Source organism: Olea europaea, unplaced genomic scaffold, assembly GCF_002742605.1.
Source record: "Olea europaea var. sylvestris unplaced genomic scaffold, O_europaea_v1 scaffold635, whole genome shotgun sequence".
In the NCBI taxonomy this organism is placed as follows: domain Eukaryota; kingdom Viridiplantae; phylum Streptophyta; class Magnoliopsida; order Lamiales; family Oleaceae; genus Olea; species Olea europaea.
Genome location: NW_019264714.1, coordinates 223172 through 235421, shown reverse-complemented (window position 1 = coordinate 235421; position 12250 = coordinate 223172). Strand labels below are relative to the sequence as shown.

At 33.9% G+C, this 12250-nt stretch overlaps 1 protein-coding gene across 1 annotated transcript; it reads left to right on the top strand.

Moving 5' to 3' along the window:
- The first annotated feature begins 870 nt into the window (after window positions 1–870).
- LOC111389944 (leukocyte receptor cluster member 8 homolog) lies at window positions 871–3674 on the top strand. The gene is made up of 3 exons (XM_023014933.1): window positions 871–988; window positions 1105–1369; window positions 3328–3674. Exons 2-3 carry the CDS (start codon window positions 1108–1110, stop codon window positions 3408–3410), a joined length of 345 nt encoding a protein of 114 aa, XP_022870701.1. The 5' UTR covers window positions 871–988; window positions 1105–1107; the 3' UTR covers window positions 3411–3674.
- The last annotated feature ends 8576 nt before the right edge of the window (window positions 3675–12250 follow it).

The following is a 12250-nucleotide window of genomic DNA, read 5'->3' as shown; positions in this document are numbered from 1 at the left end:
GAGAGAATAATAATTAACTTTTTATAAATCGATCAATGTAATAATAGATTTTACAATTTCATAAAAAAATAATTATTACAATACAGAAACATAATATTTTTAATCACGATGAATATTATAGATATAATCTAACAAGAATAATGCTTGTGGTACACCGAGGTGTCCAACGGGGTGTCCAAAACGGACACTTGGCGCCTCGGTATTGGCCGAGGCGCCGGTGAGCCTCGGCGTGGCAAGCGCCTCGGCTAATGCCAAGACGGGACACCCCGTTGGATACCGCAATGTACCCATAGCATGATTGATATAACAATAATATTCAATAGTAAAATACAACTTAAGTTAGGAAATTATAAATTGTGTACCATGAGCCACCCTGGCTGTTGGTAAGAATAAAGTTTTGAATGAGTCTGTCTATTTTTTTTGGCCGGCTTCGATTGCACTACTATTTTTTTAACCTACTAAACCAATTATTTAATTCCTACTGCTTTGAAATAGTCCAATAGTTTGAGAACAAGACAACTCGATATATTTGTTATCTCGGCATATATATTCTTGTTCACAACAGTCGAGGAATAACTTCATATATGTTTTTTCTTAACACTAATAAATTCTGTCCAATTGAGCATACTATTTATATGATACCTAATACTACACGTTTATTTGTCCTGTCAGCATTTCAAGAAACTGTCCTTTTATTAATGTATGTAATGAGTTAGTTGCAATGTAGTTGTAACTCAATTTTCTGATCCTTCAAACTACAAGAAATGATGTATATTTAATTGTGGAACCACCATAGTGTGGTTGGTGATTAATTGGGTGTCCATACATTAAAAAAAATAATAATAAAATAAAAAAAAATGATTATAATCGGTTAGGTTCTCGGCTCTAACTTCAGAATCGAAGATAAAATTGTTTAATTCTCTCTCAATTCAATTATGTTTACTCTTTCAGGTATGCAACATATCCACCTGATTATGGTTATCCTCAGGTTAGCTTTTTTATAACTATTGATTTATAATTATAATTACTTTATTAGTTTACATGCTTATCCAACGAAGTGTCAAAAAATAATTTATGTAGTTCATATAAATTTTGGTTGGACAGACTATGTATAACCCTCATGTTCAGCAAGCACAATATTATAATCAGTTATATGGGAGTTCATCGTCGGCCATGGCCAATCCATATTACTACGGATATTCCATGCAACCAAGGGGGACGTTTTCTATACCCCAGGCGCAACGTATCCAAGGACCGTCTTATCTGTACTATCCCACGCAGATGGAGGGCTCCAGTCCCACCTATCCTCCGCCTCCTCCTCGTCTTCCTTTACTACAGTCAACAAGACGTCCTCTGTCATCTCCAACTGGTAATCATCCTTTACTTATTGAGTTATATCAATAGCAATATAATTTTAGATATGTCACAAGGTTGGGTTAAAAATTGGATCAAATCGGTTTGTTATATTCATAAGACGATATCAATGTTTTAAAACTTGATATAGTTGGCCTAATGGTAAGAGTTTGACCAAGGTCTTACCGATATCAAAATGCTAAGGTTCTAATACTCGAAGTGTTCTTAACATCATAACATGATATACGTCATTGGATCTTGACACGGTTCAACTTGAATTCACTGGTTAACCGAATTTCATCCCGATTCTTTTAAGATGCAGTTGCTTTAGTTTGCAACTAAATCGTTTTTTTGGGTCAGTTCTTGATCTTACTGGTGCGAGACGAGTCCGATCTCCAACTAGAATGGATGGTATGAGTGATACTGTTGGTGTAATTATTTAACCTTAGTTAATTACATAGATCTTTGTTACAAAGGACACATTAGATTTTGGGGGAGTTGATGGTATAAAAAAGGAACTGTATGACCATGTGATATGAGCTGTTATTTATATGGGGGTGACCCATTGATGGGTCAATAGAAAGTCATATGCCAGAGAGGCATCAGTGTATACTTACAAAAGTACTGGACACGTTCTGAAGTTTCTGTATGATGCAGTGCCTCTTTCTACTCAGGCCCACTCTCACCTTAAAGATTCTACGCTAGCGTTTTTATTTTTTATTTTTCTCCTAATTAAAGTAGGAAAAGAAGTTTTTAGAACTCTCATTTAGAAATCATTCTTTTAAATTTTTTCTTTCATACTCATTTTTATCCACTACAATATAATATTCATCACGTAAATCCAATTTTTTTTTTTAACCATACATTATCTAAAAATCCACTATTCAAAAACTTATTCTTTCCAAGAAATGCTTGTCAAACGAGGGTCAAATAGTGAATTTTTGAAAAATGTGATTAAAAAGTAAGAAAATTTTGAATTTACGTGCAAAATATTTTATTGTAAGAATGTATTGTTGAAAATAAATTTGAAAAAAATAGAATTTTAAAATAATGGTAGATAAACATAGGATAAAATTGATTATAGTTTTTTTAAAGAATCTCTTTTGGTAGATTATTGATGAGTACATTTCTAATTCCATTGATATTTTAAACACATTTTAGATGGATAAAAACTACCTCACTGTTCCATTTATATATGTTGATTTTTCTTATTTTCTTTTCTCAATTATATAGTCCAGTTTCTTTATTGAAAATATTTTATTTTGTTCATTTACTAATATACCCTTATTTTATTTGTCTAGTTATAACCAATTTTTCCGCATAATCTTGAAGTTATACAAATATAAATGAGGGTAAAATAGGAAAGTTTTTGGTAGAAGTTGCATTTTCAATAAAATTAAATAAGACTTCTTAGTACTCATGGAAAACAAAATCAGCCTATATAAATGGGACGAATGAAATAATATTATTTGCACTACCTATTGTATATATATTGTACATCTTCAATATTTAGTAGGGATGTTAAATGGAGCAAGTTGAGTATGAATCGGCTAACCTTAAGAAAGTTGTGCTCAACTCGCTTCATGAGTTTGCCTCTATTTTTTAGCTGAAAATCCCACTTTTTGGCTAAAATACAAGTTGCTCGTCAGCCTGAGGTGAGTAGGCTCCCGAACTAACTCATGCGAGTCGAAGGGTGGCTCACTCCAGTTTCTTAAAATTGGTAAATTGACTGGTTTTTGTCTTTAAAATTGCAAAAGGAATTGTCTTGTAAATAGGAACGTTTAGTATGTCGAACTGGACGAGACAACAAATTAACATTATATATATGTGTGTTCGATGTAGTAACAAAGATGTCCATAATGTGCCATGGGCCTAAACAAAGAAGGGGAAGTTCTTGTACAGAATTTATTTTCATGTTATTTTCTGGCAAAATGATGTTTGTAATCAATAAGTTAATGTCGTGTTTCGGTGCAGATTCACTGGCTCCTCCTCCCCCTCGTCAAGCCTCAACAGAAACAGAAGCAGGTCCTGCTACTTCAGGAAGTGCGACTTCTTAAGAAACTCACTGGAGTATAAATTCATGATCAAAACTGCTTATTTGTACAATTTTCATTTTTTTTTTCAAATTAATATTTGTTCTCCCCTCTCAATAATTATTTGCATCAAATTTTTTATTCAACCCGCTAACAATTTAAAAATGCAGCTATGGAAATATATGCATGGCCATTTTAAAAAAGTATTGTTGTTAGCACGAAATGTAGCTTGCAATTTCATTTATATTCTTTCTTCCTGAGGAAAAAAATCACCAAGTTTTGTGACTTTATCCGATTTTTTGTAGTTAAGTTACTTAGATTTTGAAGAAAAATATATGCTATATGTAGTACCCAATAACGATAGTAGGAAGGACAAATCGATAATATATTAACAGTTGACATTACAGATTTAAGTCAATTTTGATATATGTAGGCTATGTGCTCTATGGATAGAGTGATATATTGACAAGACGCTATGAAATTTTTTTTTAACACAGACAACCCACTTTTAGAGTTTGGAATAACTCGATAATGTTCTTGTTATTGTTCTTTGACGAGTGTTTAAAGCCTTTAATTATACGAGATTTGTCCCACACATATCCTTTTAATTATTGTACAAATGATCAATCATGATTTGATAGAAAAATTGGCTTAATTACTTAAGCACTATATTCCTTGTGACTCTTGCCTAATCTTTGGCTATCTATTACCTTCCTCTTAACGTTTAATTAATGCATGTTTGGCTAATTAAGCTGATACTTTATTGATAAGGCAATAAGTAATATGATTACACTGATGTTTCTATATACTCAAATGTAAAAATAAGTAGTTCTTTAAAATTAGTCTTAAATTCAGTGTTAATAAGTAGAACTAGTGGTCTAATGAACATCGAAATTTTGTGCAACAATATTAGTACCCAAAAAATAATAATAATAAATAAATAAAAATAAAAACTTTGAAATTAATTTAGCATACATGCCCAGAGATGTCCTAACTATGATGGGGCTCCCAGGAAGAAATTACGAAATATTTTTGTATAAGACATTTAACCCACTCATGTCAATTACTTCCAAGTATATGCATGTGTTTGGTTATGTTAAAATAAGTTATTTATAAGTTCATTTTTCTACTAAATTATAGTCAAACTTTAATTTCATTTACATATTCATAAGTACTACTCATTTGTTATCCACACAATTTGTTAAACTCAATATTATTCCTCCTAAAAAATTTCTAATAAATTTGTGTAACGGAGGCTATGTATACACTTCGTTATTCTTTTAATTTTCAAGCACCCTATGACGAAATTTTCTGTTATGCAACTAATTTTCTAGTATACTTTTATAAATGTGAATAAATATTTAAGTTAATATACTTGTAAATAATTTCACTATAATGTCATCGTTATATACATATTATTAGTATGAGTTCTTTCCATTTATAATTATTTGAAATTATATGAACTTGATTATTTTTGTAATTTATAGACGGTTTAGTCTATTTAGTGAGTCCTTTGACAAAGTATTTGATAAAAAAATTAATAGATTTTGATAGAAAAATATGAAATATATTGTTTAAGAGTTGATAAAATTATGATGTGTGCCGTTAAAATTAATTATGTAGAAGAATCGTGTGAGCAAAGAACTTCCACCATAACAACATGTATTATCCAGCCTCCTACGTAATATCTCAGTCTAGGAAGGCCAAATATGGATTGAAACCCTAATTTCAAACTCACTGCTATTGAGGGGCGGAGCTAGGATTTGATTTCAGTGCGGGCAACATTTTTCAACGCCGAACGTTGAGTTTTTGATCATGAATTTAATGATGATAAAAAAATAAAACAATATTACAATAATACTAAAAACAACATAATTTATATATTAAACTTGTTCATTGCGAGTTTTTATATTTTGATATCGTCGTACAATAACTTAATTATCCAACTTCAAAAATATATCTTTCTCTACATAAATAATTGTGCTATCATTCATCACAAATTCACAATTTCACAATTTCAATTCACAGTCCAATTCACAATTTTACATAATGAATTCGCAGTCCAATACGAATATACACTATCAATCCAGTGCAATTCACATTTCACAATGCAATTCACATTTCACAATGCAATTCACAATTTCACATTATCAATTCACCGTCCAATTCGCTATTTTACAATACAATTTATACTAGTTCCAAATCTTAAGCAACTTGAACTTACAATTTCACAGTCCACACTCCACTGGAAGCCCGGAAGCCTACTGTCCGTGCCTCTTTGAGCAATGGAAGTCCAAAGTGCTAATTTCATTTCATATGTTAAAGACAAAAATAAAAATTCAAAATAATAACAAATAAGGGAAAAAATTCAAAATCACTGGACACTGCCAGTTTGCTATACTGGTGAAAATTGAAATTGGGAGGAACTTCACCTTCTTTTGGCTTCTTCTTTCATTGGGCTGGTTGCCTCCAATTGCTGGAAGAATAGTCGGTTCTGGTGGCGGTTGGTGGTTTAAGGAGTGGCGACGGATCAACGACTAGAGTCGGAGACGGAGATTAGAGTGCCTAATCTAGGAGATGTCGGACTGGAAGTCTAGAATGGCTGGAAAGTGGCAGTGACTGGCGCCGACAGAGAGGAAGTGGCGACCGGTCTGGACGAGACGAACTCACGAGAGACACGAAGGTAAGGGTTTTGATTTCCGTTTTCAAATGAATGAAATATGAAGAGGAAAACGGGTTAATTGATTTTTGAGGGGAATGGGTTAGGGTCACTGGGTCAGTAAACGGGTCGTGGGCTATGGGCATTGGGCTTTTCTCTAGGCTTGAAAACAGAAACAGGCAAATAATAATAATAATAATAATAATAATAATAATAATAATAATAAATTCTAGGCCTATGGAGTTGGGCCCAAAAGTCCAGTGCGGACATCTGCCCACATTGGACCTAATGGGGCTCCGCCCAGTTCGCTATTTTATGTTGCAGAATTTGGCATTTAACAGGACCACACTAATTAAATACACTAATTAAGAAATTAATTAAATTTTTACTTTTTTAACCAAAACTAGGTGTCACCAACTAATCCCCCCATCCTACCCCACCCCTACTGTCCTTCAATGTCATTCATCTCTCGTATCAGGACGATCCTCTTTCACATTAGATCTTAGCCATGTCGTTGAACTCTTCAATAGATTCAAAGTGCTTTCTCGATATAGAGGTCATTATGAATCTAAGTTTATTAAGTTAGGTATATGTCTAGACTTGATTTTTGAGCCATCCTTCAATAACGATCAAAATGTGCCATGCAATGTTCATATCGAACATATATTTTTATCAGATTTTGCTACTTGTATATAAATATGTATATAATGGGTTACATAATATGAAAAAAGTTGATTTTTTTTTAAATTGGCAAATGGTAAAGTGCTATGTAACATTATATAATCCACTATATAAATTTTGACGTACATGTAGCGAGATCCATTTTTACCATAACTTGTATACAAACAACCCTTCAACAAAGGTTGCATTGTCTCTTTATAAGATACCTTGAATACGAAAGACAACTCCACTCAAAACATGGATGCTTCATGCTTTTCATTTATTCATTTTTCTTTCTTCTCTAGCTTCAGTAGTGCTGACAAGGAAATTAAGCCATTTGATTTCTTTAAGGGAAAAAAAATGAATTGGATCCCAAAAACCCTAATCCACAGCATCATGAAGAAAAAGAAGATGATGCCATTAATGTTGCCTTGCACATTGGCCCTTCAAACTGCACCAATGGCTTGTCGAATTCAAGTGATTATCAAGATAGTAAAGATGCAAATTTAGCTGCAAATACCCAGTATTGTATACCAACTCCGAAAAAAATCCTGGTTGGCTTCATTCTTTTTACTTGTCACATGTGTAAGAAGACCATCAATCACTATAACAATCTTTAGGTGCAACTATTTATTACATAAATCCTCACATGTTTTATTAACGATTAACATGTTTGGTACGAGAAATTGTATTGAAATCTGAATGTTATTTTGTTGTAGATGCACATGCGGGTTCATGGCTCGGAATATCGCGGAGGGCCTGAATTTATTAAGGGAACGAAACCTCGAGCCATGCACGGTATTCCTTGCTACGGCTGTGAAGAAAGGTGCAAGAACAACACAAATAGCCCAAGGGCAAAACCGCTCAAGGATTTTTGGAATCGACAAACACATTACAAGAGAAAACATGGGATTAAACAATTTGCATGTCGAAAATGTGGCAAGTGCTTAGCTGTTAAAGGTGATTGGCGAACACATGAGAAGAACTGTGGCATACACTGGCTTTCATTGTACCTTCCATAAATAATGCTATTTATCATTATAATGATGAAACATCGATAATATGATCGTCTATGTGGAAGGAAACCGATGATATTAAAATCAATGTTTTCACTGAATCTATCATTAGGGTTGCTGTGAATGGGTGAGTCAATACCACTAAAGAAAAAAGGAAATTTGAATCATGTTGCTAATCGAGTTTCGTTAGGAATATTTCAAGAACCAAAATCACTTATTAAACTTTGATTAATTTGTAAATAGAATCATTCACTTCTATGTATTCTTTGGAACCAAACCAATATCAACAATCTCAATTTAGTTTTGGTTAAAATTTGCCCTTTAAGTTGTATTTGTCTTCAAAATATTTCAGGCTTATCCATGTTCAGCCTATTGGATGTTATCAACTCAAGGCAGTAATCTTTGGGCCTGTGAGCAGTTGTAACCCTTCTGCAATGGGGGTATTCAGGACCCGTTTCCCAGTAATTAAATTTATCACCCTTTTACTCATCTACTCAAACCCATTAACAAAAAATTTAAGAATGATTACAAATTAAAATAAGTGAAATTTGTAGTGAAAATAATGAAAAAGGTATCTTAATGCATGAATTATTGTTATAAATGTGATAAGGAAAGTTTAAAATGGGGTCCCCCTAGAAACCACAAAAAACTTAATGCAGGAATATGTGATGAATGTAATTAGGAAGATTAAATTAGGACAACGTTGATTACAAACAAAAAATATAAGGATACAACATATTCTCACTTTCTATATTTATATGATATTTATGTAGATATTATATAGATTATATAATATTGATTTGATTTGATGTCTTGGACTGAGAGAGACAGAAATGAGGTTTACTGTTGTAAGAAATAGGAAATGTTCGGCAGAGTAAAAGATTGCAGAGAAATTTCAAAATGAATTCCATTGATCTTACCAATGCTTTACAACCTGTATTTCTTTACAATGCTATGTCTACGCAAAGAAAATCTGTTACAAAAACAGAAAATTTAACAAAAGGAATAAAAAATAAACTATGTGTAGGGTGTAATTCTAGCAATAACCAAGGTGATACTGGGCTCAGTTTCCACCATATATCGATACAACCTCGATTGAGACAACACCCAAGTTCCACCTCCTTCCTTCCCACATACGGTTGCTATATATATATTCACAAAGAGTAGGCCAAGATGAAGAACAATGCATAGCCCAAGAGAAACCACATAGGGTATATGAAAGAAAGAGGCCGAGAATCAAAGTCACAGAAAGAGATGGAGTGTTCTTCATAATGGAGACGTAGAGGAGCCGTAGGTTATAAGCCAAATGAGTGACCAAAAATGGTAAGTTAGGTTAGGTAAACTAAGTGGTCCAAACAAGGCTCAACATAAGGTAATGGGCTCCAAATGAATAATGTAGCCCTCCAAGTCAATGGGACGGACCATGAGCAACACTATTAAAATAGGTTGCTTCTAACGGTCCATAGAGATGTGGGTTGGGTTGTCTCGATGATAGTGTCGACATATATTTCAATCATATGATCAAGATCGATTGATAATAAATAAAATCGAGGTTACATCATTGCCCAAGAGGTTGTTTGACAACAAATTGTCTAACAACCTCCACCTTGGTATCAAAGGACCTGCAAAAGAAAATGTCTCCCATTAGTGACACCTCTAATAGAAAACCAATAAAAGTGGAAATCATTTACCTGTACCAATATTTAGAAGTTCCTTGCAACTTCTAAACTTTGCCAGTGGCAGTACCTTCGTCTCCATATCGGAAGGGTTGTAGTGGGTGTGGACCTTTTCAAGTCTTACCACTTCTTAAAATACTATATCTCTAATGAAGTGGAGTCTAACATCAATGTGCTTAGTGCGCTCGTGAGAAATGAGGTTCTTGCACAAATGTATAGATGATTGACTATTAGAATACACTACCACATAATCATTCAAGACACATAGTTCATGAAGAAGGCCTCTAAGCCATAGAGCTTCTTTAATAGCTTCAGTGATAGCAATATATTCTGATTCTGTAGTGGATAGTGCAACAATATGTTGTAACTGTGATTTTCAACTAACACATGAATTAGATAAGGTAAACACGTAAGACGAAGTGGATCTTCTACCATCCCTATCTCCCGCGTAATCAGCATCTACAAAACCTTTTAATTTTATACATTCTTTATTAGCACTAAACTTTAAACCTATGTCACTTGTACCCTTCAAGTACTTTAATAGCCACTTTAACGCTTCCCAATGTTCAGGCCCAGATTAGCCATGTATCTACTGAGAGTACTAATAACAAAACCTAAATTCGATTTAGTGCAAACCATCAAATACATTATGGAACTAATCACATTAGAGTAAGGCACTCTACTCATATAATCTACTTCACGCTCATTGCGAGGGTATTGTTCATTTGATAAAACAAAATGATTAGCAAGAGGCAACGTGACAGGTTTGCAATCACTCATATTAAATTTCTTCAATATTTTGGATATGTATGAAGACTGATGCAAGAACAAAACGAAATTTGACCTATCTCTTTCTATTTCCATGCCTAGAATTCTCTTAGCCTTACGTAGGTCTTTCATGTTAAATTCACCCCTTAGTTTTGCTTTTATGTTATTTATCCACTTAGAGGATGATCCAATCAAAAGCATGTCGTCCACATAGAGCAACAAAAATAGATAATTATCATCAATCTTATTGTGTTGAAAATACAAGAAGTGATCAAATTTACTTTTTTGGAACCCTATAGTGAGTACAAAGGAATCAAATCTCTTGTACCACTGTCTAGGAGATTGTTTTAACCCATACAAGGATCTTCTCGGAAAGCACACATAACCAGTTTTTGACTTATCCTTAAAACCTTTTGGTTGATTCATGAAGATTTGTTCATCAAGCTTACCATGTAAAAAAGCAGTTTTTACATCAAGTTGTTCAAGTTCCCAGTCAAAGTGTGCAACCAATGCGAGCATGACCCTAATAGTGGTGTACTTTACAACTGGTGAGAAAATCTCATTATAATCAACGCCCTTCTTCTGTGTGTAACCTTTAGCTACTAATCTAGCTTTAAACCTTAAGGGTTCCGAGCTACTAATACCTTCCTTAACCTTAAAGACCCATTTGCAATCAACAATCGATTTGTTCTTAGGCCTAGGTACTAGCTCTCAAGTATGATTGTTTTCTAGAGAACTCATCTCTTCTTCCATTGTCTTAAGTCATTCATTAGATTGATCACTACCTATCGCCTCTTCAAAGGGTTTTGGCTCGTCATCAGCTAGTTATTCATAACTAGCATGGGCGAAGGCTAATTTAGATTTGAAACCGAACCTTCTAGGTTCTCTTGTTTGTCTTTTCTCTTTGTTCCTAACTAAGTTGTAGTTAGCTAAATGATTTTCTTCCTCATAGTGTTCTTCTATCATTTCTTCGTCACTATTCTCCACCTCAAGTTCTTGAACTTGAATCTCCAGCACATTAGGAACAGTAGGGGCAGGTGTACTGAGCTTTCCTAACTCCACCTTAAACGGGTCTCTCTCTTCACCTGGTTCAGTTTCACTCTTAGGTTCAGTTTTCCCTTTAATACATAACATATCATTCTCGTTAAACGTGACATCCCTACTTATGATGATCTTAACCCCTTTTTAGCTTCTATCCTATAACCTATAACCCTTAACACCCTTTGGGTATCCTAAAAAGACACACTTCCTAGCTCTAGGTTCCAGCTTACCCTCACTTTGATGAGAAAAAGATGTACAACCAAAAGTTCTAAGCATCGAGTAATCACTCAGTTTACCCGACCATCTCTTATGCGGAGTGTCACCATTCAATGCAGCAGAAGGAGTCAGGTTAATCAAATAACAAGCAATCATAATAGCCTCACCCCAAAATGACTTGGGAACACCAGAACTTATCATCATGCAACGTACTTTATCAAGTATGGTCCTATTCATCCTTTCTGCTACCCCATTTTTCTGAGGAGTGTAAGGAACGGTCTTATGTCTGGTCATGCCGCTTTCTTTACGCATATTATCAAATTTCTTATTGCAGAATTTTAGGCCGTTACCTATCCTTAAAAAATTGATTTTCTTGCCAGTTTAGTTTTCCACTTGTCTTTTCCAGTTGTTAAAACTATTAAAGGTCTCAGATTTATCTTTCAATAGATAGACCCACACTTTCCTAGTGTAGTCATCGATAATAGACAGGAAATACCTATTCCCACCCGATATGGGATTACTAGCACGACCCCACAAATCAGAGTGCACATATTCGAGCATGTCTTTAGCTCTATTAACATTCCTGGAGAAAGAAGTTTTATGATACTTACCAAGCACACGATGATCACAAAATGACAAATCTAACACACATCATTACCAAAAGCACATTTTTCATTAAGTAGCTTAAGTCCCTTGATGCCTACATGAGCAAGTCTATTATGCCATATGTATGTGTGATCAATCTTGGTAGAGGAGATAGAGGAGTTCAAACCTCTAACCACTTCTCCATTAGTAATATATATATATATATATATATATATATATATA

What these genes read in the sequence shown, in the direction of transcription:
- LOC111389944 (XM_023014933.1), top strand. Translation starts at nt 1,108, where the DNA reads ATGTATAACCCTCATGTTCAGCAAGCACAATATTATAATCAGTTATAT. An exon ending in TCCTCTGTCATCTCCAACTG is followed by an intron (nt 1,370 to 3,327) that starts GTAATCATCCTT and finishes GTTTCGGTGCAG; the next exon opens with ATTCACTGGCTCCTCCTCCC.